General features: G+C 45.9%; 2 protein-coding genes across 11 annotated transcripts in view; both read right to left on the reverse strand.

Annotated features, from left to right (window-relative positions):
- Positions 1-395: 395 nt before the first annotated feature.
- Positions 396-16,149, reverse strand: tspan9b (tetraspanin 9b). 2 transcript variants are annotated; one of them, XM_027021285.3, is made up of 8 exons: positions 15,900-16,148; positions 5,593-5,672; positions 2,903-3,094; positions 2,643-2,717; positions 2,451-2,552; positions 1,473-1,604; positions 1,255-1,338; positions 396-1,059 (listed from the first exon to the last, which is right to left on the reverse strand). In XM_027021285.3, the coding sequence occupies exons 2-8, from the start codon at positions 5,653-5,655 to the stop codon at positions 988-990; spliced, it is 720 nt and encodes a 239-aa protein (XP_026877086.2). In that variant the 5' UTR covers positions 5,656-5,672; positions 15,900-16,148; the 3' UTR covers positions 396-987. The 2 variants fall into 2 exon arrangements, with proteins under 2 accessions (XP_026877086.2, XP_081579026.1); XM_081722900.1 differs by lacking the exon at positions 1,255-1,338 and having other exon boundaries at positions 15,900-16,149.
- Positions 16,150-16,547: 398 nt separating this feature from the next.
- mical3b (microtubule associated monooxygenase, calponin and LIM domain containing 3b) overlaps positions 16,548-26,330 on the reverse strand; it is a 33,459-nt gene continuing 23,676 nt past the window's right edge. For 2 of the 9 annotated variants that reach the window (XM_081722768.1, XM_035528292.2), the window contains exons 17-30: positions 25,862-26,048; positions 25,063-25,157; positions 24,424-24,698; positions 24,122-24,336; positions 23,478-23,543; positions 21,437-22,834; positions 21,249-21,328; positions 20,286-20,393; positions 20,054-20,147; positions 19,778-19,828; positions 19,250-19,315; positions 18,408-18,507; positions 18,103-18,176; positions 16,548-17,642 (exon numbers count right to left, since the gene is read on the reverse strand). In XM_081722768.1, coding sequence (XP_081578894.1) covers positions 17,458-17,642; positions 18,103-18,176; positions 18,408-18,507; positions 19,250-19,315; positions 19,778-19,828; positions 20,054-20,147; positions 20,286-20,393; positions 21,249-21,328; positions 21,437-22,834; positions 23,478-23,543; positions 24,122-24,336; positions 24,424-24,698; positions 25,063-25,157; positions 25,862-26,048 — 2,994 coding nt within the window. In that variant the 3' untranslated portion in view covers positions 16,548-17,457. Of the gene's footprint in view, positions 17,643-18,102; positions 18,177-18,407; positions 18,508-19,249; positions 19,316-19,777; positions 19,829-20,053; positions 20,148-20,285; positions 20,394-21,248; positions 21,329-21,436; positions 22,835-23,477; positions 23,544-24,121; positions 24,337-24,423; positions 24,699-25,062; positions 25,158-25,861; positions 26,049-26,330 lie in introns of those variants that run through there. The other 7 variants (XM_035528290.2, XM_035528295.2, XM_081722769.1 and 4 more) reach the window with 6 other exon arrangements.

Below are 26,330 nucleotides of genomic sequence, written 5' to 3' on the forward strand. Positions count from 1 at the left end.
ATCATCCACCTATTGACGATGTTTGCCTTGCATGACGGAAGAAAGCGTCCCAGCTCAGAGGCAAATGGCAGAGTTGAAACTGCCAGCAAAAAAAAGCAAACCGATCGTTGTGGTCCAGTGGGAGGCCTTTAGCTTACAGGGTATTGGATACTGGCTCGAAGATTAAGATTATACCAGCAACTTCAAACATACCAAGAATAGTTAGAAATCAATGAGTAGTCTACATATGAATGTGTTTATAGTTTATGAAGAGATAAGACTGTTTGAAATGTGTGAGAGAGCGAGCGCGAGCACTGAAGTGCACCACTGATAAAAAGGTCCAAGGTGAAAGGACTGTCATCCCAGGCAGAAAACATGTCTTGCACTCTTCACATACACTCTGACAGACACAATACTCATGATCAACAGCACTATATTCATCTTATGGGATACACATATACAGTGAGCTTGTGAAGGCAGGAAGCCATGTGTATAACATGCTTTTACTGCAAATATGCATCTTGTACAGTGAGTCGTGGTGGGGGAAGACAAGATTGAGAGAGAAAATGAAAGTGTGTATTTGGTCCATTTTTGTACAAAGGACAGGCTCCTGCATCTAGTAGGGTGGTGTGTCCTGGCTGGTGAATATTTTCAGAGTTCAAGGGAATACTTAAAAAAAAAAAAACAACAACCAAAAAACAGAAAAACAGGTTGTGTCCTCCTGTGAGCAGAGTCATTTTTCTTCTTTAAAATACCTTTCATTCAGGTCTTCTTCCTCTGTGCAGACCTCAAAGGCTGTTTCCAGATTGGAACAGATCTTTAGCAATTTTGTGAAGACAGGCTTTCAAAATACAGTATAAAATAATTGTCTGGCCATCAAAAACAAGTACTGTGCAGTTCCTCATAATGCGCAATATCCAGGAATGGAAAAAAACAGGAAGTAGAACAGCATAACTGCACTCTGGGAGTTGGAAGTTTTCTACAAAGATAACACCTTAGGCGGCTCTTCTAAGCATCATATTTCTTCCCTGACCTGTGGATCTGCTGGTACAGGGTCATGGAGAATGCCATGCCAAGGAGCTGCAAGGGACAGGAAATGACATCAGTACTGACCTTGTACAGGAGAGAACCTTTATGACATCAATGAATGTGACTCAGTATGAGCAAATCTGAACAGATTGGGGAACGCGTACTCTCAGTGACTATCAACAACGCATCCACATATGAGTGTATCTACATATCATTACCACACGTACGTGTGTGTGTATAACATACCTGTATAACAAGGACACACATAGCAATAGTGCCTAAGAGGTGTTTGTTATCGTCTAGCCAGTCCACAACCTTTTCATAGCAACCCTAGGGGTCAAAGCACCCGTATCAGCACAAAGCCATAATCAGGCCCCCAGAAAAGTGGGTGTAGTTCATGAGCACAGCCGCCACCTCCACCCAGATCCCCTCCTGCTCTGGGAGCCACTCGCCCACATACTCACCCGGGACCAGAAGACGCTGCTGGCATTGCGACCACACTCACTATAATGCTCCTGACAGCATCGGTCTGGCACCGTCTTCTCCGGCAGGGCATCGTGCCAGTCTGTATGCCCAGTCACACCACAACATTGCCACTAGAGAGATTGGGAAAGAGGAAGAGTGAGAGAGGAGAGGGAGAGACAGAAGGAGAGAGGGAGGGAGAGACAGAGAGGCAGACAGGGAAGGAGAGAGGGAAAGAGACAGATAGAGAAAGATTATGGCTTCATTCAACATTTATGGGAACACTTCTAAACAGCAGTTATAGGCCTGCAAAGGAGAAAATCTCTGCAAGGATTCTACCAATCGAATGTTATTGATTTCGCACTGAAACGGAGAGAGTGGGGCCAAGAGAAATAATGTCCTTTTCTGTATATTGAAACGTCTCTTCACACAAGCGCAATAACACCAACGCTGAATTATTATTTATACAATTATTCCTCCGTAATCCCCCCTGGGTTACTGAAACCACAGATAGCAGCATACACTATATGTACACAATACATACATAGCTATAATAAAGTTTAATTTAGAAATTAGACACAATATGACAACAATCATTATAAAACAGCACAAATATAACAATATACTGTCTCTCAAATATTTATTGTACTGTATGTAGCATATACAGCGTGGCCACACTGGACAAAGGGATGATTGACAACCTGGGCTGGACGATGCGAGATTTCATCATGCAACTCAAATTGGCATGTTTATTGTATATCTAATTTTCTATCTAATATTTTCCAGCCCAAGTCATTCTGCTGTAGAGTGAAATGTCCAGTTTCTAAAACAGTTTCCCTCAGATCCATGAATTACATTTACTCTGACTTTACAGACTGATGGATGAGACCATACACGCACACACACCAAGACACACATGTAGGTGTCCACCTTCCTAGTCTGAAATACTCTGACTGGCACACAAGCACACAAACACACACCTCAGCCTGTATGATGTTCCATGCATTGCGCAGTCCAACGTTGTTATCTGTGTTGTACAGTCGCAGACCCTCTTTAAGATCCTGCTGTGCGTTCACACTCACCTGCAAGACAGCGATTACACTTAGATTCCACTTCCTGCGTGTGGAAAGCACATGGTACACGGTGTGCGCACTGACTGTGTGGTGCTTTACCTTGTCTGTATACAAAAAGAAAAGAATGAGCAGAATCAACTCTGCCAGGAGAATTACCAACAGCACGATGAAGAACTAGTGAAAAAGGAAACCAAAAAGATGGAATCATGCTTAGAAAAAAAGACGCTTACACAAAATATTCTACACTCAGGTACCGCCATCAAATATGTCACGTATGAATTAGATTTCTTCATAATCTATGCAGAGCAGCCTCGTGACAAAAACAAACTGCACTGTGGGAGTTGTAGGCCACCACTCACACTCAGCAACAGACACTTGTTCTCCTTGATGGCTCCCATGCAGCCCAGGAAGCCCGTCACCATGACGATGAAGCCCAGGATGATGACCAGATTGGCGGCAGAGAGGGAGGGGAAGGAGGGCGAGAAGGTGGCAAAACTCCCCTGCGACACGGAGAGCCAAATCCCCACGCCTAGCAACCCACAGCCCGACAGCTAGAGTGGACAAGAGACACAGAGATAGAACGGGAGGAGGGAGAGCTGCATAATTAACTCAATTATAATTCCACTACGACATAAACCAGAAGAACATGACTGGTCATGGTTGATGTAGGGCAGATGTTATGGCAGAGTAAAGCTCCCAATGATCTGCAAAGCCCACTTCCCGATCTGGGCGCCTGTTCCATGCTGTGATTTATGAACTGTAATGTGTGTGTGGTGTGTGTGTGTGTGTACTTTGCAAACTTCCAGATATAGAACGATATTGTGTTGTCTCCCTGACAAAGTTATATAAATACTAATGAAATGTCAAGAAAACCGTGTGTAGGTTATAATGGAATAAATGCATTTAAGCATTTTTTTCAGAAATCACATTTGAGTAATTTAATGCAAATGAAATGCAGACACTCAAATGCACTTAAATTCGTATCAAACCAGGCCAAATGAAACACATTTTAAACAAGTTTAAAAAAAATGTGTCACATTACAGATGAACAGAATTCCATTTGAAAAATAATATATATATATATATATATATATTCTTCATGTAGGAATATATATCACTTGGAAATGTCATTTCTATATGAAGAAATGTCACTCGACAGAGATCCATTGAAGAGCCACAAGTGGGCAAGGGGCTGGCTGTCTCTCTGACGGGGGCTGGCTGGCTGTCTCTCTGGCTGTCTCTCTGACGGGAGCTAGCTGGCTGGCTGTCTCTCTGGCTGTCTCTCTGACGGGAGCTAGCTGGTTGGCTGTCTCTCTGGCTGTCTCTCTGACGGGAGCTGGCTGGCTGTCTCTCTGACGGGAGCTGGCTGGCTGTCTCTCTGGCTGTCTCTCTGACGGGAGCTGGCTGGCTGTCTCTCTGGCTGTCTCTCTGACGGGAGCTGGCTGGCTGTCTCTCTGGCTGTCTCTCTGACGGGAGCTGGCTGGCTGTCTCTCTGGCTGTCTCTCTGACGGGAGCTGGCTGGCTAGTGAAAACTGTGACCTCTGTTCATATACATTGCTGGCAGTCTGATCTCAGTGGAGACTGAAAATGAGCCCCAGCCACACCTTGAGGGTGGCGAGTGCCCGATGAGTCTGGCTGTCGAATAACAATGAAAATGAAAATTCCATTTTGTAGGTTTTTTTTCCCTTCGGGAGACCGTGTGGAAGAGCAAGGGAAGTACAAGAAAAGACCTTGCCCAGGAAAAAGCGCATGGCAGAGTGAACGTAACGTCAGAGTGTCTGTCTGCGGTGGCAAACACTATTAGACTGCTTTAGCTCAGTTTAGTATTCTGTCAGCATAATCAGTGCTTACAAACACACACACACACACAGAGTCGGCTGAATATATTGTGCAGGTCTTTGGAAAAGTAGGCTAATGTGTATTCTCCACAAACTCACAAATTACTAGTGACTATGGATGGCTTTTCTTTTAAAATGCATTTCCTTTTATTTCACACCCATACACCCACACCCACAAGCGCGCAGACAGACACAGACATATGTATGTATGAATCGATCACAGCGAAGGGAGAAGAGAGAAGAGAATTCTCTAAATTCAGCCTGTGGTTTAATAAATAACAATTAAGAGGCAGAGAGATCACACAGAGAAAGATGTTTCAGCACTCAGTACCTGTGATTTGGCACTCAGTACCTGTGATTTGGCACTCAGTACCTGTGATTATATGCACAACACCACTACCACTTATTTTCTAAGAACTGACTCCTCCAGCCTGAATCATGCTGTGTGTGTGAGAGAGAGATATGTGTGTGAGTGTGTGCGTGTGTGATATGCGTGTGTATCCATGTTCAGTAAATGGCAGCATGTGTGGAGCAGAGGTCTGGCCACTGCTTTATGACTGATAAATTAAGGAGTGAGCAGAGGCACCTCCTGTTCAACACATGAAATCTGATCTCTGGGTTGTTGAGATGCACTCACTCATTCACTCAAAAATACTGACACATTCACTCACACAGACATGACATTACATAAGATTAACAATCCTGAAGCTGACCGAAGAAAAGTAAATCTCCTAGCTACTTTATATATTCAACTACACCCTCACACTGTCCTTCTGTGTGTGTGTGTGTGTGTGTGTGTTGGTGAGAGAGAGAGAGCAAGCGAGCATTTTGTGCTCAGGTTGCGGAGAATCTGACCAAAGTTTTCCTCTGGTTCAGTTCAGCCATAAACAAACACCCTTCATAAACAGAAAAAGACCGGCGTGGCTCAAACAGATGCTCTCTTACTCCGGCTGAACCCAAGGTTCTCCGCTCATCCTACCAACACTCCCTGACTCTCCAACACTGGTGCAGACCAATTATTGAACTGCAAAATATTAATACTGCAGAATCTCCCCAATCCAACCTCTAATCAGTAAGGTAATCCTTACTGTAACCCTTATTAAAACCTTACTGACAAGAAAGGCAGAGCGCTTCCTCACATGAACATAATCTGCATGTCCTGCCAAATGAATGGATCTCACACACACACACACACAGTGGGAGCTACTCACCCAGAAGAGCAGGTTGAAGAGGAACATCATGTATTTCACACAGCACAGACAGCCCCGTGCCATCCTCAGTCTCTCCAGTTCTAGCAGGAACACAAAGGACAAGTCCAGGTAAAACACCAGGAACCGGCCGCCGCCTGACACGCTCCGCGGCCCTGGCTTCTCGCGCCCCTCAGAGGCCGCTCTGCTCTGGTCCTTTGGCACTCTGCGGCCGGAGAAGGCGCCCATGGCTAGCCGTCGGCCCCGGCGAGCGGCCCGGGAAAACTCCAGCTCGGTGCTGTCCAGGGAGGGGCTCCGCGCGGCGCCCACCTCCAGGCTGGCGTCGCGCTGCTCCATCTTCAGAGGCGGAGCCCGCGCAGGACGTGGTTCGAACCCTCGTGCGCACACGTCTTCACATGCGCCGACGTTTCTCCAAACGTCATTACCAGTAAACAGGTGGGGGCAGCCCTCTCAGGGTTTTGCTTCCCGTCATTACACGCACTCGCGAAAGCAGGACGGCCAGCAGGGCTTCCGAGCGCAAACGCGTCGCGCAAACGCCCCCCGGGCTGCTCTGGGGGGTATCCTGGGGGAGCAGTAACCCTTCCGTGGCAGCAGCTCAGGTGGACGTGTCATTTCTTGTGCAGACAAGGGGACGTGCGTCCCCCCCCACCGCTGGGTGTAGAGGACTCCCTCATGCTGCTCACTGACTCAGCACTCTCCTCTCCACTCCGCTGTCTCTCTCTCTTCCGCGGCAATCTTCACTCTGCTATTATTAGTGGTCTGTTCTCCCCATCCCAACTAATGCGCCATCTCCACCTCGCACTCTAGATATGCATGTTCCCCTCTCTCTCTCTCTCTCTCTCTCTCTCTCTCTCTCTCTCTCTCTCTCTCTCTCTCTCTCTCTCTCTCTCTCTCTCTCTCTCTCTCTCTCTCTCTCTCTCTCTCTCTCTCTCTCTCTCTCTCTCTCTCTCTCTCTCTCTCTCCCCCTCCCCCTCCCCCTCCCCCTCCCCCTCCCCCTCCCCCTCCCCCTTGGACTCCTGTGGGTCAACCAACATGACAACGTGAACTGCTGGAGTTGGTCCCCCCCCCAGACACTTTACAGAAGGTGTGTCGTTTTTTTTTAACAGGCTTAATGCCTCTATGCCATATGTGTGAGTGTACAAATGTGTCAGTGTGTTTAAAGAGGAAGACAGACAAAAGATGGAGAGAGCACATTAACAGGACATGGGGGAAATGCAGACTAATAATAATAACAAAAACAACAATAAATAATATTATTATTATTAACAACAACAACTACAGCAATAATAATAATAATAATAATAATAATAAGTAAGTAATAACCACAGTGTAGAACATGAGACAAGAGCAGGTCTGTATTTTTATTTGTGTGTGTGTGTGTGAGAGTGAGAGAGTGTGAGTGAGTGAGAGAGAGATTATAACTGACCGTGTCACTCAGTCAGACACCAACTGTGATGACAGATCGGGATAGCATGCTTCACATTATGTGTTCCAGTAAATTCTTTCCTGCCATAACCCATCTCTATACACACACACACACACACGCACGCAGTGGACACCATCCCACACGACTGCACACATCCCCATACAGACTGACAGATACATAGAGAGAGATGGAAAGATAAGGTGTGTAGTTTTTTTAAACAGGCTTAATTTCTATGCCGTGTGTGTGTGTGAGTACTCACACTGACACGTGTATAAAGAGGAAGACAGACAAAAGATGGAGAGAGAGCACATTAACAGGACATGGGGGAAATGCAGACTACTACTACTACTACTGCTGCTACTGCTAACAACAACAATAATAACCACATTGTAGAGCATGAAAAGAGAGCAGGTCTGTATTTGTCTCTGTGTGTGAGAGAGAGAGAGAGAGAGAGAGAGAGAGAGACTAAGACAGAGAGAGTGAAAGAGGATGAGAGTGAGCCAGAGGCTTTGGGGAAGTCACGCAGGCAAAGGGGAGGTAGGGGTACGAGATCAGAAACGTAAAAAAAAAAGAATACAAATGCTGAAATGGGCCTCCACCTGCCTCTCGTGGTGTTTTGTACACCACTGGAGGGAGTGTCAAAAGAAAGAGAGCTAGACAGAGTGTGTGTGTGTGTGTGTGTGTGTGTGTGTGTGTGTGTGAGAGAGTGAGAGAGAGAGAGAGAGTTTGACCACTAGTGAAGATGACTGCTGACCTCTAAAAGTGTGTTGCTATGGCAATGAGTCATGATCATGTGCGAGTCCTCCGTTTTTTGTTTTACAAAACTGATATGCAGCAATGAGGACAGAAAAAAAGTCCAAGACACACACGCACACACGCCAAAATCTTACAAATGTACAATGCTGCCAAATGTGAATTTGTCTTTTAAAGTTAATTTAAGTTAAAACACTTTCCACTGTTTACATAATGCCATAGGTTCAGTCTATAGCCAATAATTTGAAGTGTTGCTTTCAAAATCCTTCCAAATATAAGGACAATGAACACTGTTAAATCATTACAATGGTTCAAAAATACTGGGGTGACTGCAGGAAGTCTAGTGTAGTCTAGTGTAGCGTAGTGCAGTGTAATGCAGTGTAGTCTAGTGTAGCGTAGTCTAGTGTAGCACAGCAGAGTCTAGTGTAGTGTAGTGCAGTGTAATGCAGTGCAGTCTAGTGTAGTGTAGTGCAGTATAATGCAGTGTAGTCTAGTGTAGCGTAGTCTAGTGTAGCACAGCAGAGTCTAGTGTAGTGTAGTGCAGTGTAATGCAGTGTAGTCTAGTGTAGTGTAGTGCAGTATAATGCAGTGTAGTCTAGTGTAGCGTAATCTAGTGTAGCGCAGCAGAGTCAAGTGTAGTGGTGCAGTGGAGTCTAGTGCAGTGGAGTCTAGTCTAGTAAAATTACATAAATACAACCTCAGCTGAACACCACCACACAACAGATTCCACCAAGCCAATATTAGTATATTTGAGCCAGGTGTGAAACACCCCCCACCCCCACCCCCCCCCCCAAGTACACACCATGAATCAATAATGAAGTAATCCTTTTCTGTATGACTTTATGATTTTCTGTATCAGTCTCTCACATCATCCTAGAGGAATTCTTGCCCACTCTTCTGACAGGCAGAAACAATTGCTTCTCTAAGATCAATGCTGATGTCTTTCCTCCTTGGCACTGTGTACACACACACACACACACACACACACACACACACACACACACACACACACACACACACACACACACACACACACACACCCTTCTTAGCTCCTGCAGAAGCAGTACAGATGTGAATAATTCATCACACATCGCTTCTGCATTTTGCCCTAGTTTTTGCTATGGTGTAATCAATAATAATCTGGTCATGCGTTGCTATTCGTCTGAGGTTGTTTTAACCTAATTAGAAGACCTGAAAAGGATCAGATGATTTTTTTTTACAATTATGTCCTGTGTACTTTGTACATTGTTTTTCACATGACTGTACGTATGGACCTTTAGTCCTTCCCACTTTCCAAACCTTGAAATATATGCGGTATTCCACAAAAATGTGCTAATGCTGAAGTGGGTGTATGCATGCCCTGACAAGCACCTAACCATCCTGGAAACAGAGGTTGTGCAGTCCTTTAATTTTGTGTGTGTGTGTGTGTGTGTGTGTGAGAGAGAGTGAGAGAGAGAGAGCGCGAGCTGACTCAGTGTCCCAGCTATAGTCTCTAAAGTGTATTTTGTTAGAACTCAGGGCAACAATACACATCAGCCTATTTCAGGGCCAACAGAGAAGCACCTTCAATTTACCATAACTGAGACAGAGACAGACACACACACACACGCACCCAAAAGCAGTGATGTGCAGCCTTTGTGTGTGTGTGTGTGTGTGTGTGTACTATAGTCATAGCCAAGAGTTTTGAGACTAGCACAAATTTTGGTTTTCACAAAGTTTGCTGCTTCAGTTTTTATGGTGGCAATTTGCATTAACTCTAGATTGTGAAGAGTGATCAGATGAATTGCAATTAAATGCAAAGTCATTCCTTGCCATGAAAATTATCACAAAAATGACTGCATTCCAGCCACTGTATTCCAGCCTTGCCATAAAATGGTCTGCTAACATCATTTCAGTGATCTTGTTAGCTCAGGAGAAGGTGTTAATGAGGACAGGCAGCTGATATCACTATCATGCTAATTAGAAGAACAGACTGGATGCTTTAAAAGGGTGACAGTTCTTGAAGTTTTCTTCTGTTAACCATGATTACCTCAAAGGAAACACATGCAATCATCATCATCATCATTGCATTGCATCAAAAGGGCTTCATAGGCAAGGACATTGCTGCTTGTAAGACATCACCTAAATCAACCATTTATCGAATCATCAAGAACTGCAAGGAGAAGGCTTCAGGGCGCCCAAGAAAGTCAAGCAAGCGCCAGAACCATCTCCTAAAGAGGATGCAGGTATGGGATCGGGTCACCACCAGTGCAGAGCTTGCTCAGGAATGGCAGAAGGCAGGTGTGAGTGCATCTGCACTCAGAGTGAGGCGAAGACTTTTGGAGGATGGTTTGGTGTCAAGAAGGGCAGCAAAGAAGCCACTTCTCTCCAAGAAAAACATCGAGGACAGACTGACATTCTGCAGGAAGTGTAGGGATTGGACTGCAGAGGACCGGGGTAGTTATTTTCTCTGATGAAGCCCCCTTCAGACTGTTTGGGACACCTAGACAAATTATTGTCGGAGAAGGAAAGGTGAGCGCCATCATGAGTCCCGTGTCATGCCAACAGTGAGGCATCTTGAGATCATTCATGTGTGGGGTCGCTTCTCATCCAAAGGGGTGGGCTTGCTCAAAATTCTGCCTAAATTTTGCCTAAGAACACTGCCATGAATAAGGAATGGTATCAAAACATCCTCCAACAGCAACTTCTCCCAACGTTCCAGGAACTATTTGGTGATGAACAATGCTTGTTTCCGGCATGATGAAGCACCATGTCACAAGGCAAAAGTGATAACCAAATGGCTCTGTGAACAAAACATGGAAATTTTGGATCCATGGCCAGGAAACACCCCAGATCTCAATCCCATCAAGAACCTGTGGTCAATCCTCAAAGAGAGAGACTGGACAAAAACACAAAAACTGACCAACTCCAAGCACTGATTAGGCAAGAATGGGTTGCCATCAGTCAAGACTTTGCCCAGAAGCTGATGTCCAGCATGCCGAGGTGAACTGCAGAAGTCTTAAAGGAGGGTCAACACTGTAAATAAAGTCTTTGCTTAAACTGGATGCATGTGTCAATAAAAGGTTGACTTATGAAATGCTTATAATTGTACTTCACTATACCACATTAATATCTGACAAAAGGATCTTAAACTTTGTCTCAAAACCTTTGGCCATGACTATAGGTTTATGAGAATTATGAAGGCCTGGGCCCAAGAACAACATCAGCAGCCTGTTGAAATGCCTGGAGAACACCATCCGTGTGTGTGTGCGCGCCTGTTAAAATATTAACGTCTAGCCTGGAACAACTTGTTTCCAAAAAACTGACTCTGATAACCTTACGCCAACTTTACACAGTCAGTGCAACGCAGAGCACACCACTGTGCTCATGTTTGAGGGGGACAGCGGACACCCAAATCTGCCACCTCCACACAATGAACATCTGTCTGCCACGCACAACGTGTTTTTTCATTTCTAACTTTTATAAAGGCCAAATCAGGAAGGGTTCACACACCCTCAGAAAGCTGCTTACTAAGATTCATTAGTCTAGCGGTTTTGCTATCAAACAATCCAAGTGTGGCAATCATAATAAGGGCTGTTCAGGGTGCAGGTCCTTTTCTGCGGGTGGGGGGGGGAACGACATACATTTTCAAGGATGTGGGCTGCACAATACAATTTCACTCCAATCTTCCATTTGTGTTTCGTGGAACAATCATAACATTTGGTTCACCAAATTTACATTTGACTATTTTGGCAGACACTCTTATCCAGAGTGGCTTACCAAATGACACCAAATCTTGAGTAAACATCATTCCATCAGAAACACGCCCTTAGCATCTTCGCTTTGATTGTATGGCAGTATTGAAGTTTGCAATACTGACCTGCTTTTTGGAGCTTCAGCAACAGTACGTCTCAAGACCAGAAATTAAAGATAGCAATTAACACGCTCAGAGCCCCAAATACTGTATCGGAACATCCAGAGAGTGGTATAGAACGCTACAGCAGGTCCAAGTCTGTCCTACCTTCACCTGTCCTTTATTCAGGATGAGGGTTCCCCGAAGATCATAGCCCCCTCAAATCCACACCACCCTCCAACAATCCACTACCTCACCTGCTCCTCACAGGAGTTGTCAGGTGAGCACCTCCCATCTTTGGCGCTTCGCTGACTTGCAAGTTGGGGAGATTTCAGGGTGGCATTGAAAAAGCTGCAAATGTGGTGTTACAGTTACATGAAGATTGATCTGATTTTCTGGTGCCAATACATTATGCCTGCTAGCTAATTCCTATTTAACCAGCTCTGCACATTGCCCGTCAACTCCCACACACGCACCCCTCTCTCATCACTAATTCATGGATTTCCAAGCACCCCACAAATGCTCCTGGGCACAGCGGGTTCTCCACGTCGGAGCCAGACAGCACGCATCCATCAGGGACTGCACGCTGGGGGCTTTATGTAACAGCAGGGGAACTGGAGGAGCGGTTCAGCCGTGCTCACTGTGACCCACGCCAACCAGGGCAGAAGTAGCCCTCTCTGCTCAGAGCGAGGCCGCCTGAGTGGGAGGCCTGGGAAGTTACTTTCAAAGTGTACCGCAACAGCCTGGATTCTCTGACTGAAGCAGTAATCAGTAATAGGAGCAAATGGCTATACACAGCCTCAGAAACACTCTGTCTTTAGTCACTGTTGAAGTCTTGCCCGTGGCCTCACGTCTTAGACAGCTCAGGTGTCCGGATCCTATGTGTTTTGTTTTGTTTTTAATGTTGTTTTGTTCCAGGTTCCACTTTGCAACGCAAGTGATGTGCCACAAAAAAAATAAAAAATCCTTTTTAATCCTACAAAATCCAAAAGTAAATCTCTCAGTAATTTTATTTTTCAAAAGAATCTGCAAATGACTATTTCCTTGTCAATGTAATAAGTAACATTAAAAGCAACCCCACTAATTACTCATACCGCCCTTTGTCAGAATGACAGGAAAGGAAGGAGCAGTTTCCTTTCGACAGAGACATCAACTGCGCGCATTTGTGTGAGCTGAGAAGAAAGCCTGCCATTAAACACACATGGAGTTTCTAACCACCGGAAGGCACTCTCTTGGGCATTTAGTACTTACATTAGTCATGTGCTTATATAACACTGAAGAGTACAGTGTTGGTACATGTCACCCATCAGAATAAAAGGGAACGCGTACAGACTTACAAGAAGCAAATCAATACCCCACAAATTCTGCCGAAGGGAAGGAAAATGTATGAGTTGCAAGAACCAAAATAATCTGCAACACAAAGTTTCTACACTAGCAGAATAATAATCCATTTATTTTTATCCATGTAATAAACAACAATAATAATCTGGTTGTTGTGAGATGGAACTGTTCAAAGATTATCATCATACTCTAAGGCCTTGACCAGATACCGTGTGCACAATTATTAGGCAAGTTGTATTTCTGAGGGTTAATTTTATTATTGAACAACTACAGTGCTCTTGGACAACCCAAAATGTTAATAAACAATCTTAATACTTAGGAAATTGAAAATGGTCAAATTTCTTAGGAGAATATCAATGTGTGCATAATTATTGTGCAACTAAATGAAAATCGGAAATTTTCCATCTCACTTGTTTATTTTCATCTGTTAAAGTGAGAATAATAAACAACTCAAAATGTACAAATAAACATTTCTGACATTTCACCAAAAAAATAAATAAATAAATCAGTGATCAATATAGCTACCCTTCTTCTCAGTAACAGTCATAAGCCTTCCATTCATGGAGTCTGTCAGTTTCTTAATCTGTTGAAGACCAACTTTGTGCAGCAGCAACCACAGATGCTGTTCAGAGAGCTGTGCTGTTTTCCTTCACCGTCAATCTCCCATTTAAGAAGGGCCCACAAGTTCTCAATAGGGTGTAGGTCAGGTGAGGAAGGGGGCCGTGTCATTATTCTTTCATCTTTAAGGCCTCTACTGGCAAGCCACACAGTGGAGTACTTTGTGTGCATGTGATGGAGCATTGTCCTGCATAAAAATCATGGTATTCTTGAAAGATGCAGACTTTTTCCTGTACCACTGCTTGTCTTCTAGGTTTGGGAGTTGATTTTGTGTTCCTCTTCAACCCTAAAAGGTCCATCTAGCTCCTCTTTAATAATAGCAGCCCATAGCAGTACCCCACAACCACCTCGCTGGTGTCTGAGATGAAGTGGAGCTCTGTGCTCGTTACTGATCCACGGGCCCATCCATCTGGTCCGTCAAGAGTTCCTGTCGTCTCATCAGTACATAAAACCGTTGAAAAATCTGTCCAATTCTTCTTGGCCAATGTCTTGATGTTTCACCTTATGTGTCTTATGTGTCAGTGGTGGTGGGGTTTCAGCCCTCCTTACCTTAGCCATGTCTCTGAGTACTGAACACCTTGTACTTCTGGGCACTACAGGTTGGTTGCAGTTCTGGAATATGACAGCACTAGAGGATAATGGGTTCCTGGTCGCTTCACGTTTGATTCTTCTCAAATCCTTGGCAGATCATTTTCATCTTTTTTTCTCAACATGTTTCTTGCAACCCTGTTGACTATTTGCAACAAAACGTCTGTTGGTTCTGTGATTACACCCCAATATCTCAGCAATTTTTGTGGTTTTATTCATTTAGTTATTTTACAATTTTTTACTTGTAAAAGAGCGAGTTTAAATCTCTTTTTGGCCTGAGGAAAAGACGCTGCCTAATAATTATGCACACCTTGATATAGGGCGTTGATCTCCTTAGGCCACACCCTCCCTCATAATACAAATAACCATCACCTGATATGCTTAAACCCAATAAGAATTCAAGTTTATACAGCTTGGAGTTGGAAGATATGTATAAAAATGATGATATTGTAAAAATATTGCCTAATAACTGTGCACACAATGTAGTTAAAGTACAGTAATAGACCTACGTCATGCGGAGTTATACGAAATCAGAAACAAATGGCCCCTTAACCAGGTAATAGGACGTGACAAGAAAGCCCAATTATTAAAAAGTTATTAAGTGACTACATATATAAAATCAAAGAACTCTCCTCTGGCACCCTCTGCCCACCTCTTTGTCTATTTTAGGATACATTGATTACTACAATTTAAACACTGTTACGCAACGGATTGAAAATAGCATCTGTTTGCGCACCCGTCGCCCCCTGGTGTTAAGATGTGGTAGTTAGAAATTCTTAAAGTCCCAGAGACTTTCAATCATCAGCAAATTCAGTCAGCTATTATGCTTTTTGTGCGGCAAGAGTTCTCCTTCCGGATAAAGCCAAACTGCCTTTCTTACAGAGAGGCTTCTGAGAGAAAGAAGATTGGCACTTCACATACTCAAAGTAAAAGGTTGACCGTTTCTGTTTCTGAATCTAAACTCTTAAAAACGTGTTCAGGGACTAGCTGTGATTTCTAACTGCAAGAGCGTCGCATTTACACTATTGGGTTTGCACGTTATAACCAAGCTAAATTACTCCTATGCCCAAATCCAGAAAATGATCAAAGGCTGCACAGTTAAAGTGAACCTGTGGATCCTTGTGGTGGACTGGAGCAGAATACGCTAGCGTGTCGCTTTAAAGGGAGCCGAACAGATCGACGCGTTGTTGATTTTATGTAATGTAAGGGATTCTGTTACAATCTGGGCAGAAATCACTTATAAAAAGTGTCCTGAGTAAAACTGAACGCATGTTGTCCACTAATGCACTGCATCACTACGGACTCAGAGGCGAAACTAGAGTCAAAAACTCTCAGATACTTCAATTCCGCACATTCCTGCACGGAGTCTCATCAGCTTTCCTGGAACTGACCGCGTAATTGCGCCATAAACTACGTCAAAACTATCTTTTTTTCATTTTTATGTTGCCTTCGTTACACACACGGCACAATCGTTGATCGGAATATCCAGTTAATGTAATCAAACTGCGTTGAAAAACAGCAGACCTCGCCAGTTAATACATCAGCGATCCGGAACGCAGTGCCCGCTGGAGCCAAGGGATTCAAGAATAAAAAAAAAGTCTCCCTGTCGATGCACCAAACGCGCTAAAAGGTTTCTAACAGTATAATACTGCCTTTGCCAGTAATCTGAGTAACGCATAAACAAAAATAACACCAAAACAAAAATAACACCAAAACAAAGCCCAGCTCTCGTCTGTAGATAAGACTACTCACCTTGCTGTAGTCTTCCTAAAACACCGAGCGCCTGTCTCCCAACTTCGGACTCAAACGATAACTTCGCAAACTTCGCTGCGTTCGCACACTTTGTATGTTTTCGTCCTCACAAAACAAACTCCGCAGCGTCCAACATGCTCTCGCAAACAGCACAGCGAAGTCCAAAAACCAAACCTTCAAACCACCAACACTCGAAGCTTCTCCATCGCGAAGCCTTTTTTTTTTTTCCACGGACGAGAACGGAAATATTGGAAGGCAGGATAGATGCCAAGAGGCGTGGCTACAGGGGCGTGGCTACAGGGCGTGGCTACGGAGCCGTGGCTAAAGAGGCATGGCTACAGAAGAGTGGCTATCCAACAAAGCCGGGGCAGAGTCGCTGGAAATGGGGGTTTTGCGTCAGCGGGCGTTGTCCCCATCTTGTTCCGCTCCAACTTTGATAACGATCCCAAAACCACATTTAAAACACAGCGGCAGCTATATTTAGACTGGAATAGTGCGTGTCTGTGTGTATGTCCGCGAGAGAAGAGAGAATATTAAGACGAACATCTCAACATTGTTCAAATTAAAATACACATGCTGCGGCCCCTGGTGGCTGTCCCGAACACATTTCGTAACTCAACTCAATAATGTTTCACTCAGACTCAAGTGTAAATCACTGTAGTAATTTTAATTAGTCATTTTAAGTTATCATCAATTGTAATCACTGATTAAAAATTAATGATGAAACATTCCTCTGAAACAGTACTTGCTTAAATTAGGATTTAAAACCAGTTTTCAAATCCACATTACCTTATTGACAGTATGCTGACAGAGCAAAGCTAAACAAACCAAACCAGGTTTAAAAATATGTACACATTGGCATTCAGCATGTATTAGTTTCATTTAAAAACTTCAAAACCAGGCTCAGCCCCAAGTTCAGTCTAAACACACATTTCTGCACATGCACAATGCTTTTCAATCCCTTCCACACATCTCCTTTAAAGGTTAGTCAACAAAGATATTATCAGTTAGTATGGTTCAAGAACAGCCGCATTCATCATTTAATTTTCATAAAATAAATATAATAATCCTTTAATGTTTATATATGCATAGTAAGTCAGTTCCATTATCAGGGGGGTATTTGGTAGAAAGTGAACTGAGGGGCTTTGCTCCAGGTTTTTTTTTTTTTTTTGAGCCTCAGATTACAGAGACAATGTTCCTTTTCTTGGCTGGTCTATCTCTGCACAGAGATTCATTATTTTTACACTGTGGTTGCCAAAGCCTTGGATACAGAATAGTTTAGACTACTTGTTTGGCCCAAGTCAAATATGGGACAGATTACTCAGATTAAAATGTGTGTGTGTGTGTGTGTGTGTGTGTGTGTGTGTGTGTGTGTGTGTTAATGCATCGCAGGTTAAGGAAACACTCTTAAAACCCCTGGGCTGTGTATGTGGGCCCAAGTCAAATATGGAGACAGATTACTCAGATTAAAACGTGTGTGTGTGTGTGTGTGTGTGTGTGTGTGTGTGCAGCACAGATTAAGCAAACACTCTTAAAAGCTCTGGGCTGTGTATGTGTGTTAGGTCCAGTACAGGCTGAAGCCCTTGGACAGCATGACTGCCTCGAGATCGCTGTCTTCCTCCCTCTCCTGTAGCCTCTGCTCCTCCAGCAGGGCCACCAGAGCATCCCGCTGCTCCACCACCTCCAGCATGGCACCCAGAATACGCCTCTCCTCTGCCAGCTCCTCCTCGCCCTTCAGATGGTCTGAGGGATCGGGCGGGGCAAGCGAGGGACCGAGAGAGAAGAAAACAAAGAGAGAAGGAGAGAGTGAGGGAGATGTAGCAGCCCTTTGTTGATGTGATGTGGCTGTAGTTGGGTGTAACTGTAGTCGGGTTTAGCTGTAGCTGGCTGTAGCTGTAGTTGGGTGTAACTGTAGTCGGGTTTAGCTGTAGCTGGCTGTAGCTGTAGTTGGGTGTAACTGTAGTCGGGTGTAACTGTAGCTGTAGCTGAGTGTAGTTGTAGCTGGGTGTAGCTGTAGCTGGCTGTAGGTGTAGCTGGGTGTAGGTGTAGCTGGGTGTAGCTGTAGCTGGCTGTAGCTGGGTGTAGGTGTAGCTGGCTGTAGGTGTAGCTGGGTGTAGGTGTAGCTGGGTGTAGCTGTAGCTGGGTGTAGGTGTAGCTGGGTGTAGCTGTAGCTGGGTGTAGCTGTAGCTGGGGGAGTACTGACCATCCACTGCCATGCGCTCTCTCAGCTGTTGCTGCAGTCGACTCTGCCTGTCCTCCAGCTCCAGCTCTTGCGCACTGCACACAGACCACACCAAACGATCCCAGAGCAATCAAATGTCACCACACAGCACAATGATCGCAGAGTGACCAAATGCCACACGTGTGTCGGAAAACCACTAGCACACATTATTTTGCGTCACAAGATCAAAACTTGCGCTAAAACCTGCCGTGGGAAAAACAGGACATGAATCGTACAAAAGGTTCAAATGCAATTACGGGCAGTGTAAAAACACAGACAGCACTCACAATATCATGAGCTCTGACTCGTAGCGCACCAGAGCATTCTTCTCCTGGACCAGTTTAAACCACTGCTGCATCAGGCTGGGGTCATCCTTCTTCCCCATCCCTGACAAGAGCATGAAGAGAGGGCCAGCTCAGAGCCACACACACACACACACACACACACACACACACACCAGGAGGCGGGGCACTAATGAACGAGAGAGACGAGGAGCACTTTCTGGGATGTGCTTCCACCACTGCACGGATGTGGTGGCATCCTCTCCACACACGAGACAGAGAAAGATGCACAGAACCACAGCAAGCATGCACACACACGCATGCACACACATGCACACACACGCACACACACACTGCACTTTGCTAGACGAAGGACCTGTATGTCAGGCTTGTCTCGGCCTCTTTTATGGGCTACGGACACGTGCAATCAGAGAGAGAGCGCGAGCGAGAGAGAGATGGAGAGGCAAGGCAGGAGACCGAGAGAGAAATTGAAAGCAAAAGAGTGAGACAGGGAGAGAACGTGAGACTAGAAGAGGGGTGGACGCACTTAGCTGGTGGAGCGGGGGCTCGTGCACTATGTAAAGGGAAAAGACTGTACAGACGAAGACAGAGTGGTCGTGCTCCAGGTCTTTGGCTCTAGCTGTGCACAGCCAAGGAGGAGGAGGAGGAGGAGGAGGAGGAGGAGGAGGAGCAGGGAGAGAGAAGGAGGAGAAGCGCATGTTTAAAAAAAGAGCGCGAGCAGTATGTCCACGGCAGCTCCAGTGGCTCCTTAAATACAAAACTGCACAAGTGCCCCAGGTGCCAGAGAGCAGTGGCACCAGGGGCCAAAGGGAACTGGGTTCAGTTACCTTCTGAGGAACAACACGGACAGAAGGAGACAGGTCTTCTACGGGGGGAACCGAGAAAAGGCTCAACTAACCACCCCAGAGAGAGAGAGAGAGAGAGAGAGAGAGAGAGAGAGAGAGAGAGAGAGGGAGAATTAAAAAAGAGAGAGGGAGAGGTGCTGACTGGCACTGAGAACAGTAGAAGGAAGTAGTAATGGAGAGCAGGAGTGAGCAGGAGGTGAAAGACGGGCAGGGAGGCTCAGAGGGACATCTCTGACTGAGGAGGTAGGGGCTCCTCAGCTATAAAAGCTATGCTTTTATTCAGACAGCGCCAAAACAGGCAGGACATTACAGGTGTGTGCAGAAGCAGGGCTGTAGTCTTACTGAGAGATGAAAGCCTCAAAGCTTGTTTAGTTCTACATTTACATTCACATTTCTGGCACTTAGCAGACGCTCTTATCCAGGGTGACTTACAAAAGTGCTTTTTCTTTGAGACAAGGACATGGGTTAGCTTGTTAGCATTGTTAGCCTGAAGAACACTAATCTACATACCACCCAAGTGGATGTCCACAAGATCAGAGGCGCTAGAGTCTTCCCAGTAATCTACAATGGGCACACACTGGTCAGGAGACAACTATCCAAGGAAAACACATGCCCCCCAATATACACACGCACAAAGGGCTATGGCCCATGTCCTCTGAGACAGTTTGCCTCTCTACAAAAGACATATAGTGGTGAAATCTGGTGTATTCGTAAAACACATTCACACAAAACAGTGTGAAAATCATCTTTCAAACGTTTCAAATTAGCACTAGACGTGGCTAGTACCGGCTTCTCCTCTGAGAGCCTTTTCCACAGCAATGCCTTTCTCCTCTAACTGCCTCTGCTTCGCCTCCACCTGCTCCAACTGACGCTGGATTATCTGCACACAAACATGAATTAAATGATCAAAAGAATGACGGCATACAAAACACACAAGGAATATTAAACAAGTTATGAAATCTTAAAATACACGCACGCACGCACGCGCACACACACACACACACACACACACACACACCTGTGCGCGGTGCAGTCTCCTCAGCTCCTCCTGCTTGGCCTGCCTGCGTGCTGCCCTCTGCACCCGGCGGGTCAGTTTCTCATCCAGCTCCTCCTCACTTCCTGCTTTCTGAAAGAGTGGGGCACACAGGATTATAGTGGAGGGGTCGGGGACACTGCCAGGCACGAGGACTCTGGGGTCCCCACCTTGACTGGCTGATGAGACTTCCTACCGCAATTCTAACAGAGCCGAGAGACGGGATGAGTAATATCTGCTCAACCAATGGGATCAAAATGGGAAATGCAACGCCAAAGCATGGGGCTGTAAACAGACTTGAGTCGAAAGCAGGAAAGTGAATGACTCAGTTACATCAAAGTCCTGCCTCCTTCTCATACAACAGGTCACACCGCAAGAACACAACCTCTTAACACCAATTGCGTGCTCGCAGAAAAAAAAATGACAAGTTCAGAACATTCCCCTAAATAGCCACACATGACATCATCGGCACCCTCCTCTTCCTCTTGGATAGGTCCTTTACGAACATGTGACCTGACTCAGCTGAAAACGCGGCCACACAGCAGTTTGGCATTCGGAGAGTAATGACTTATCCAATTCCTCTCGCTCACTCCTCCAGAGTAATTAAAAAAGTTCATGGCCATGAAAAAATGACGGGGAATGTGTTTAACCGCTCCAAATCATCCCAAACGAAGCAAAAACAAATGTGAGGAGGGATTTGACATTAAGTTTGTCCATTACTCACCATAGGTTGTTAAGAATGATGTCAGATAAATATTGATGTGTCCCGTCACAGGGTTTTAGGAATACCTCTCTTCCTGCTACATGGATAAGATGTTACTCTCCACCAACGGTGCTGTGCGCCGTGTACAAGGAGGGGGAGTAACAAGGGAGGAAGGAAAGGACGGACAGAGGAAGTGAAATCGGGAAGGAAGGAAGGAAGGAAGGAAGGGAAGCTCTCGATCTTACCTGCATCCTGAGAGGACATCTCTCCGTGCAAGACACATCTGCCTCCTCCGAGAAGCTCAGGCTCCTCCTGAAGCCCAGGTCTGAAAAGGAGAGGACCTTCTCATTTACCGCCTTTACCCAACCCTCCACTCATACGTTCACCCATCCTTCCTTTCCTCTGCCCATCCTTTGTCTCGCTCTGTTTTTACCTGTTGTTCCACTGAGACCAGGCATTCTTCTGCTGCTCTCCAGGTTTCCACTGTCTGACGACGCGCTGGCCTGCGCCTCCACCTCCTTCCTCTTCTTCTCCCTCTTATATCCCGAGAAGACACTCCTCCAAAGGGACTTGTGTTTGCCGGCCTCCTGCTGCACCGCTCCGATCACGCTCCCACCCTTTTTGCTCTTCCGTGGCGAGAACAGCAAGCTCCGCCTCTTCTCCTTTTCCTCTGGCCCTGGCTGGACCTCAGCCCCGCCCTCTGGTGGCATCGCCCTGCCCTCCAGCATACTCTTATCGATCCCAGAAGGCTGTGGGGCGGGGCCGTGGGTTTCAGCAGGGAGGCCGGGTGTGCTGCTCACTGTGGCGATTCCTCTTGGCAGCTGAGCAGGTGTGGCAGGGGAGGGGAGCTCCTCATTAGCGTCGCCTGCACACAAGACCTCCACTTCATCTGGAGGGAGGCTACGAGCTCTCTCCAGGCCAGTCTTAATGCGGTCCCTCTGTTGCTGACCTGCATTGAGAGGAACAGCGTGGGATCCGGAGCTCACTAACATCTGCCCCGCTGGGGGCGGCTTGAGCCCGTGAACGTCCCGCCTCTGCCTGGCCATAGGCGGACTGCAGGGAGGAGTCAAAAGGCCAGAGTCTGTGGAGAGAACGTTGTGATTGGTTGTAGTGCTGTTGGAGGAGGGGCCGGAGCCCAGGCCGCCCTGCTTCTCCGTCACGTGTCCCTGCAGAGTGATGTTAAGTTTATGGACCACTGAACAATGATCCGCAACCTCCTGCAGAACAGGCCCCGCCCCTTCAACCTCGCCCCCGCCCACATCGTCTGGAGTACGAATGTGGCTGGACGAGGGTGTGCCGTTTAGCGAGCGTGCACGTGAGCGCTGAAGATCCGTCAGAGAAAGCGTTTGCATGCTACACGTGCACGTGCTCAGACTCCGTGCGCCTGAGCTATGGCTGCTCGTATCACTGGTATGGGAGGGGTGTGAGGGGTAATCAGGGGCAGCCGTGGAGATGGATGGCATGCGTGTTGCAGAGGTGTAGATCATGTCTCCAGCGATGGACGTTTGGGTTGAGGAATCGTCCAGACTCTTTGGACTGCTAACCCTCGGCACTGGCGTTCGTCCAAGACTTTTCCTGATCTCCGCACTCTTCAGCCAGAATTCCACAATAACCTCCGACTTCTCGGATTCAGAGTTTTCTGGTGTCCCAGGCTGGTGGGATGTGGGTGGAGAGGTGCGCGTGGGGTATGTGAGGGGTGTGGGTGGGCTTTCTGAAACAAGAGACTCATCACTGTGGACGTTCTGTTGTTGTACATCACAGGATTTAACCTTCCTGTCTGTGTGAGGTTTTACTTCTGGGTCATCCGAATGCTCTCCACACTCTCTAGACTCTGGGAAAAGGTAAAAGGTGAAAGATGAATGTGCTTAGATTTAGACAAACATCAGGAATACAGTAACAAAATGTACATACCAAATGTGACATTGTACACCATTTGGTTCAAATTGGAAAAGTAATTAGTGTTTTTTTTCAGCTGCTAACACAAATACTTTGAACACAGTTTAGTTCTGACCTGTCACTGAATATGCCAGTGTATATTCTGCAATTCAAAACTGCTCCATTTAAAGAAACACTATTAGCTAGGAGATGTTTTGTGGAATGTACACCACTATCACGTTTTTATCTGTGTATTAAATGTGGATTAAAAACTATCCTTAAAAAGTAGCTGGAAAATTCTAGAAAAATCTAGAAACATGCAGAAAACAGATGGAAATGATCAAAATTGCAAATTGTTGAAATTTTTAAAACAAATAAATAAATTGATCAATAAATTTAAAAAAGACGGCACTGCAAAAAAACCAAAAGCGCCCCAGCCGATATAAGAGCACAGATGCATGGTTGCTCATGCATGCGGTCACCATCCACACCTGCTGATGGGCTCAAGCAACAGTAAAAACAAATGCAGCAGAAATTTCAACAGAAATAAAAGTGGGCTGTCAGTCAGAAGCAGTGGGCAGGGCTACTTTTAATCATACCTACTTCTTCTTCTTCTAGCCACACCCCTGAATGCTGCTCTCTCTCCCAAGGGCAATATTCACCCTCTACACACACAGATGCATGTAGACATAGACACACACACACACACAGGGGCATGCATACACATACACACACACACACACACACTCAAACACAAACACAAACACAAACACACACACAAACACACACACACACACACACACACACACACACACACACACACACACACACACACACACACGTGTGTGTGTGTGTATACCATCCATCAAGACATACACATTATCAGCAAAAAACCAAACATTACAAATCTGAAACCGTGTAAAAAGACCACATAAAATTGTATAATCACCAATATATCGGGAACAAGGAAGAGGGAAACCGAGACTGAAAGCCCGTAAGATCTAGAGCTACACTTTAGAATAAAAGTCAGTAAGCTCTAGAGCTACACTTTAGAATAAAAGTCATTAAGATCTAGAGCTGCACTTTAGAATAAAAGTCAGTAAGATTTAAAGCTATATTTTAGAGTAAGCATCTACAAGACAATTTTGTTGCTCTAAACTATTTTTAAACAGTTGGAAAACTGTTTTCGTGCACATTTCAAGCATCTAAACTTCCAATAAAAACAGCTCTAGAAACATCTTACCATCACTGGATTCCCACACTTCTCCTTCCGAAACATCTTCTTCTTTACAATGTTCTTCATCTCCTCGTTCATCCTCATCCTCCTCTCTTTTCTGCTCGTCCTCTTTTCGCTCCGCCCCATTGTCTATTTCTGCTTTCCTATTTGTCCAGGCCTGTGGCTCCTCCTCTGTCTCCAAGAGCACCTCCCCTTCTTCTTCTAGCTCTGACTCTGAGCTACTGGGACAAGAAAAACGAGAGAGAAAAATTATTAGCAAAATGTCAAAACATGTCTGTGTGTGTGCGCACACAAGTGTGTGGTAACACCTGGACTGCTCCTCATTGCCCTCCTCTTGCAGGCTGACGCTGAGGTTGTGCTGGGCCTGCGTCTCCTCCGGCACCTCCTGCAGCAGGCTGTCCTGCTCCTGTGGGCTCGAGCTGCAGTTCTCCAGCCCGATGCGCTCCGGGGTGCCACACGGCCGCTTAGCCCGCCTCCACGCTGCGACTGGGGAGGCGCTTGCTGAGCCGCAGCTTTCTGAGGGAGGGAGTGCGTGTGTGTGCCTCGGAGAGGAGAGCGGAGCAACCGGAGGGCCAGGAGGGATCTGGAGAGAATCCGAGTTTTAAAGACACTAAAGAATGTCTACGATAAAGGCACAAAACCAACAGGAGGGACACTGTCATTCGGCTGGGGCTGCTCCACTCTCAAGCCTTACTGGGTGAAAGCATGCAAGCACAGCGCGAACAGACATTAGAGTCCAAAATGCTAGAAAATACCTTCCAGGATGGACGTTTACCCTCTTCAAAAACACCTTTAATTAATTGGCTAATTAGCTGTTTGATCATTGAAAACATTAATTTAATAGTTAATAGCTGAATTTGGGGAATCACAGCAGGGAAGCAGTGCTGAGGCGCACAGTTGGAGCCCCACTGAGTGGAGGTGTGAGTGGAGGCATACGGTAGTAGTACCTGTGCAGGGTGAGGGCTTGCGGCTGGTGCCGCCCTCTTCCTCTGTGCCAGTCCCGCCAGTCTGTAGCCGAAGTGCTGCCTGCAGTAGAACCTCCCTACGCAGGCGGGGGCATCACGCAGGCCAGGAGAGACGAGGGAATTGTGGATGAACACATGCAGACTGGACTATTTATATTGTGCTCCAAGACATTCCCCTGCCGCCTCTTTTTCAAACCGTCAAATCACACAACTCGTGATCGATTTTTAGACAATTTAAAAGAAGCCGAGCATTCTGGTTGTGATATGTACGATTATGTTTGTGTGTCCCCATGTCACTTTCTGGAAACAATACACTCACTGTCCTCCCTAACACACGCATGCATGCATGCACGCACACACACACACACACACACATGCGCGCGCACACACACACACGCACACGCACACACACACACACACACACACACACAGACACAGACACACACGAGCGCGCGCACACACACACACACACACACACAAACAAACACACACACAAAAAGACCTTATGACTGTGGAATCAGAACAACAGAATAGTTTGTCAAAAGGGTGAAGTGTGGCTTAGGGCAGGTCTCTCCATCATTGTGATTAACTACTGCTAAAGCCATAAAACGCCGTCATCTCTGTGCATTTTAGATTATTATTCGTATGAATTCAAACTGTTGTCAGGCTGATCACATGTATGTATGTTACATACTTAACATAAATGTCATCACCTTGCATAGTTTGCAGCAAAAAAGACTAAATGCTTCACACACACACATACACACACGCACACACACACCTTGAAGCTGGTCGTAGGCATAGTTGGAGAGTCGCAGGGTAGTGTTGCAGTGGTTACATTGGAAGCAGCTCCTATGGAAGAACTTCCCTTCTGCACTCAGTCTCTCCATCACATAGACACGCCGGGCACAGAAATAACACACGTCACTGCCGCCTACGCTCAGAGGAAACTCCCGCCGCTGGGAGCCCTGCAGGTCAGGGGTCAAAGGTCAGGGTCAAGACAGCTCCTAAAGAAGGGCTTGTATGCTGTATAAGCATTAAAGACAACTCGCACTAACTGAAACTGGCATGGTGCCCTCAACCAAACAGATGCTGGCAGACATTTGTTAGAATGACAAAAGACCTATGACCCATTTCCCTCTTCAGGTTAGAGGTGAATGTTTAGCAGCATGTAAAGTGCAGGACAATAGATATGCGGAACATGAGAGGGTCAGGATGTTTGCCTGGCTGGAAGCAGCATGTTGTCTGCT

The sequence above is a fragment of the Electrophorus electricus genome, chromosome 11, assembly GCF_041902795.1.
Source record: "Electrophorus electricus isolate QZ-2024a chromosome 11, ASM4190279v1, whole genome shotgun sequence".
In the NCBI taxonomy this organism is placed as follows: Eukaryota; Metazoa; Chordata; class Actinopteri; order Gymnotiformes; family Gymnotidae; genus Electrophorus; species Electrophorus electricus.

Excerpts from the sequence above, each read along its gene's own strand:
- tspan9b (XM_027021285.3), bottom strand. The coding sequence starts at position 5,655 with ATGGCACGGGGCTGTCTGTGCTGTGTGAAATACATGATGTTCCTCTTC. Across the intron at positions 1,339-1,472 it reads GCAGCGTCTTCTGGTCCCGG|GGTTGCTATGAAAAGGTTGT; the intron begins GTGAGTATGTGG and ends TTTGACCCCTAG. Across the intron at positions 1,060-1,254 it reads TGTGTGTCCTTGTTATACAG|CTCCTTGGCATGGCATTCTC; the intron begins GTATGTTATACA and ends TGTCCCTTGCAG.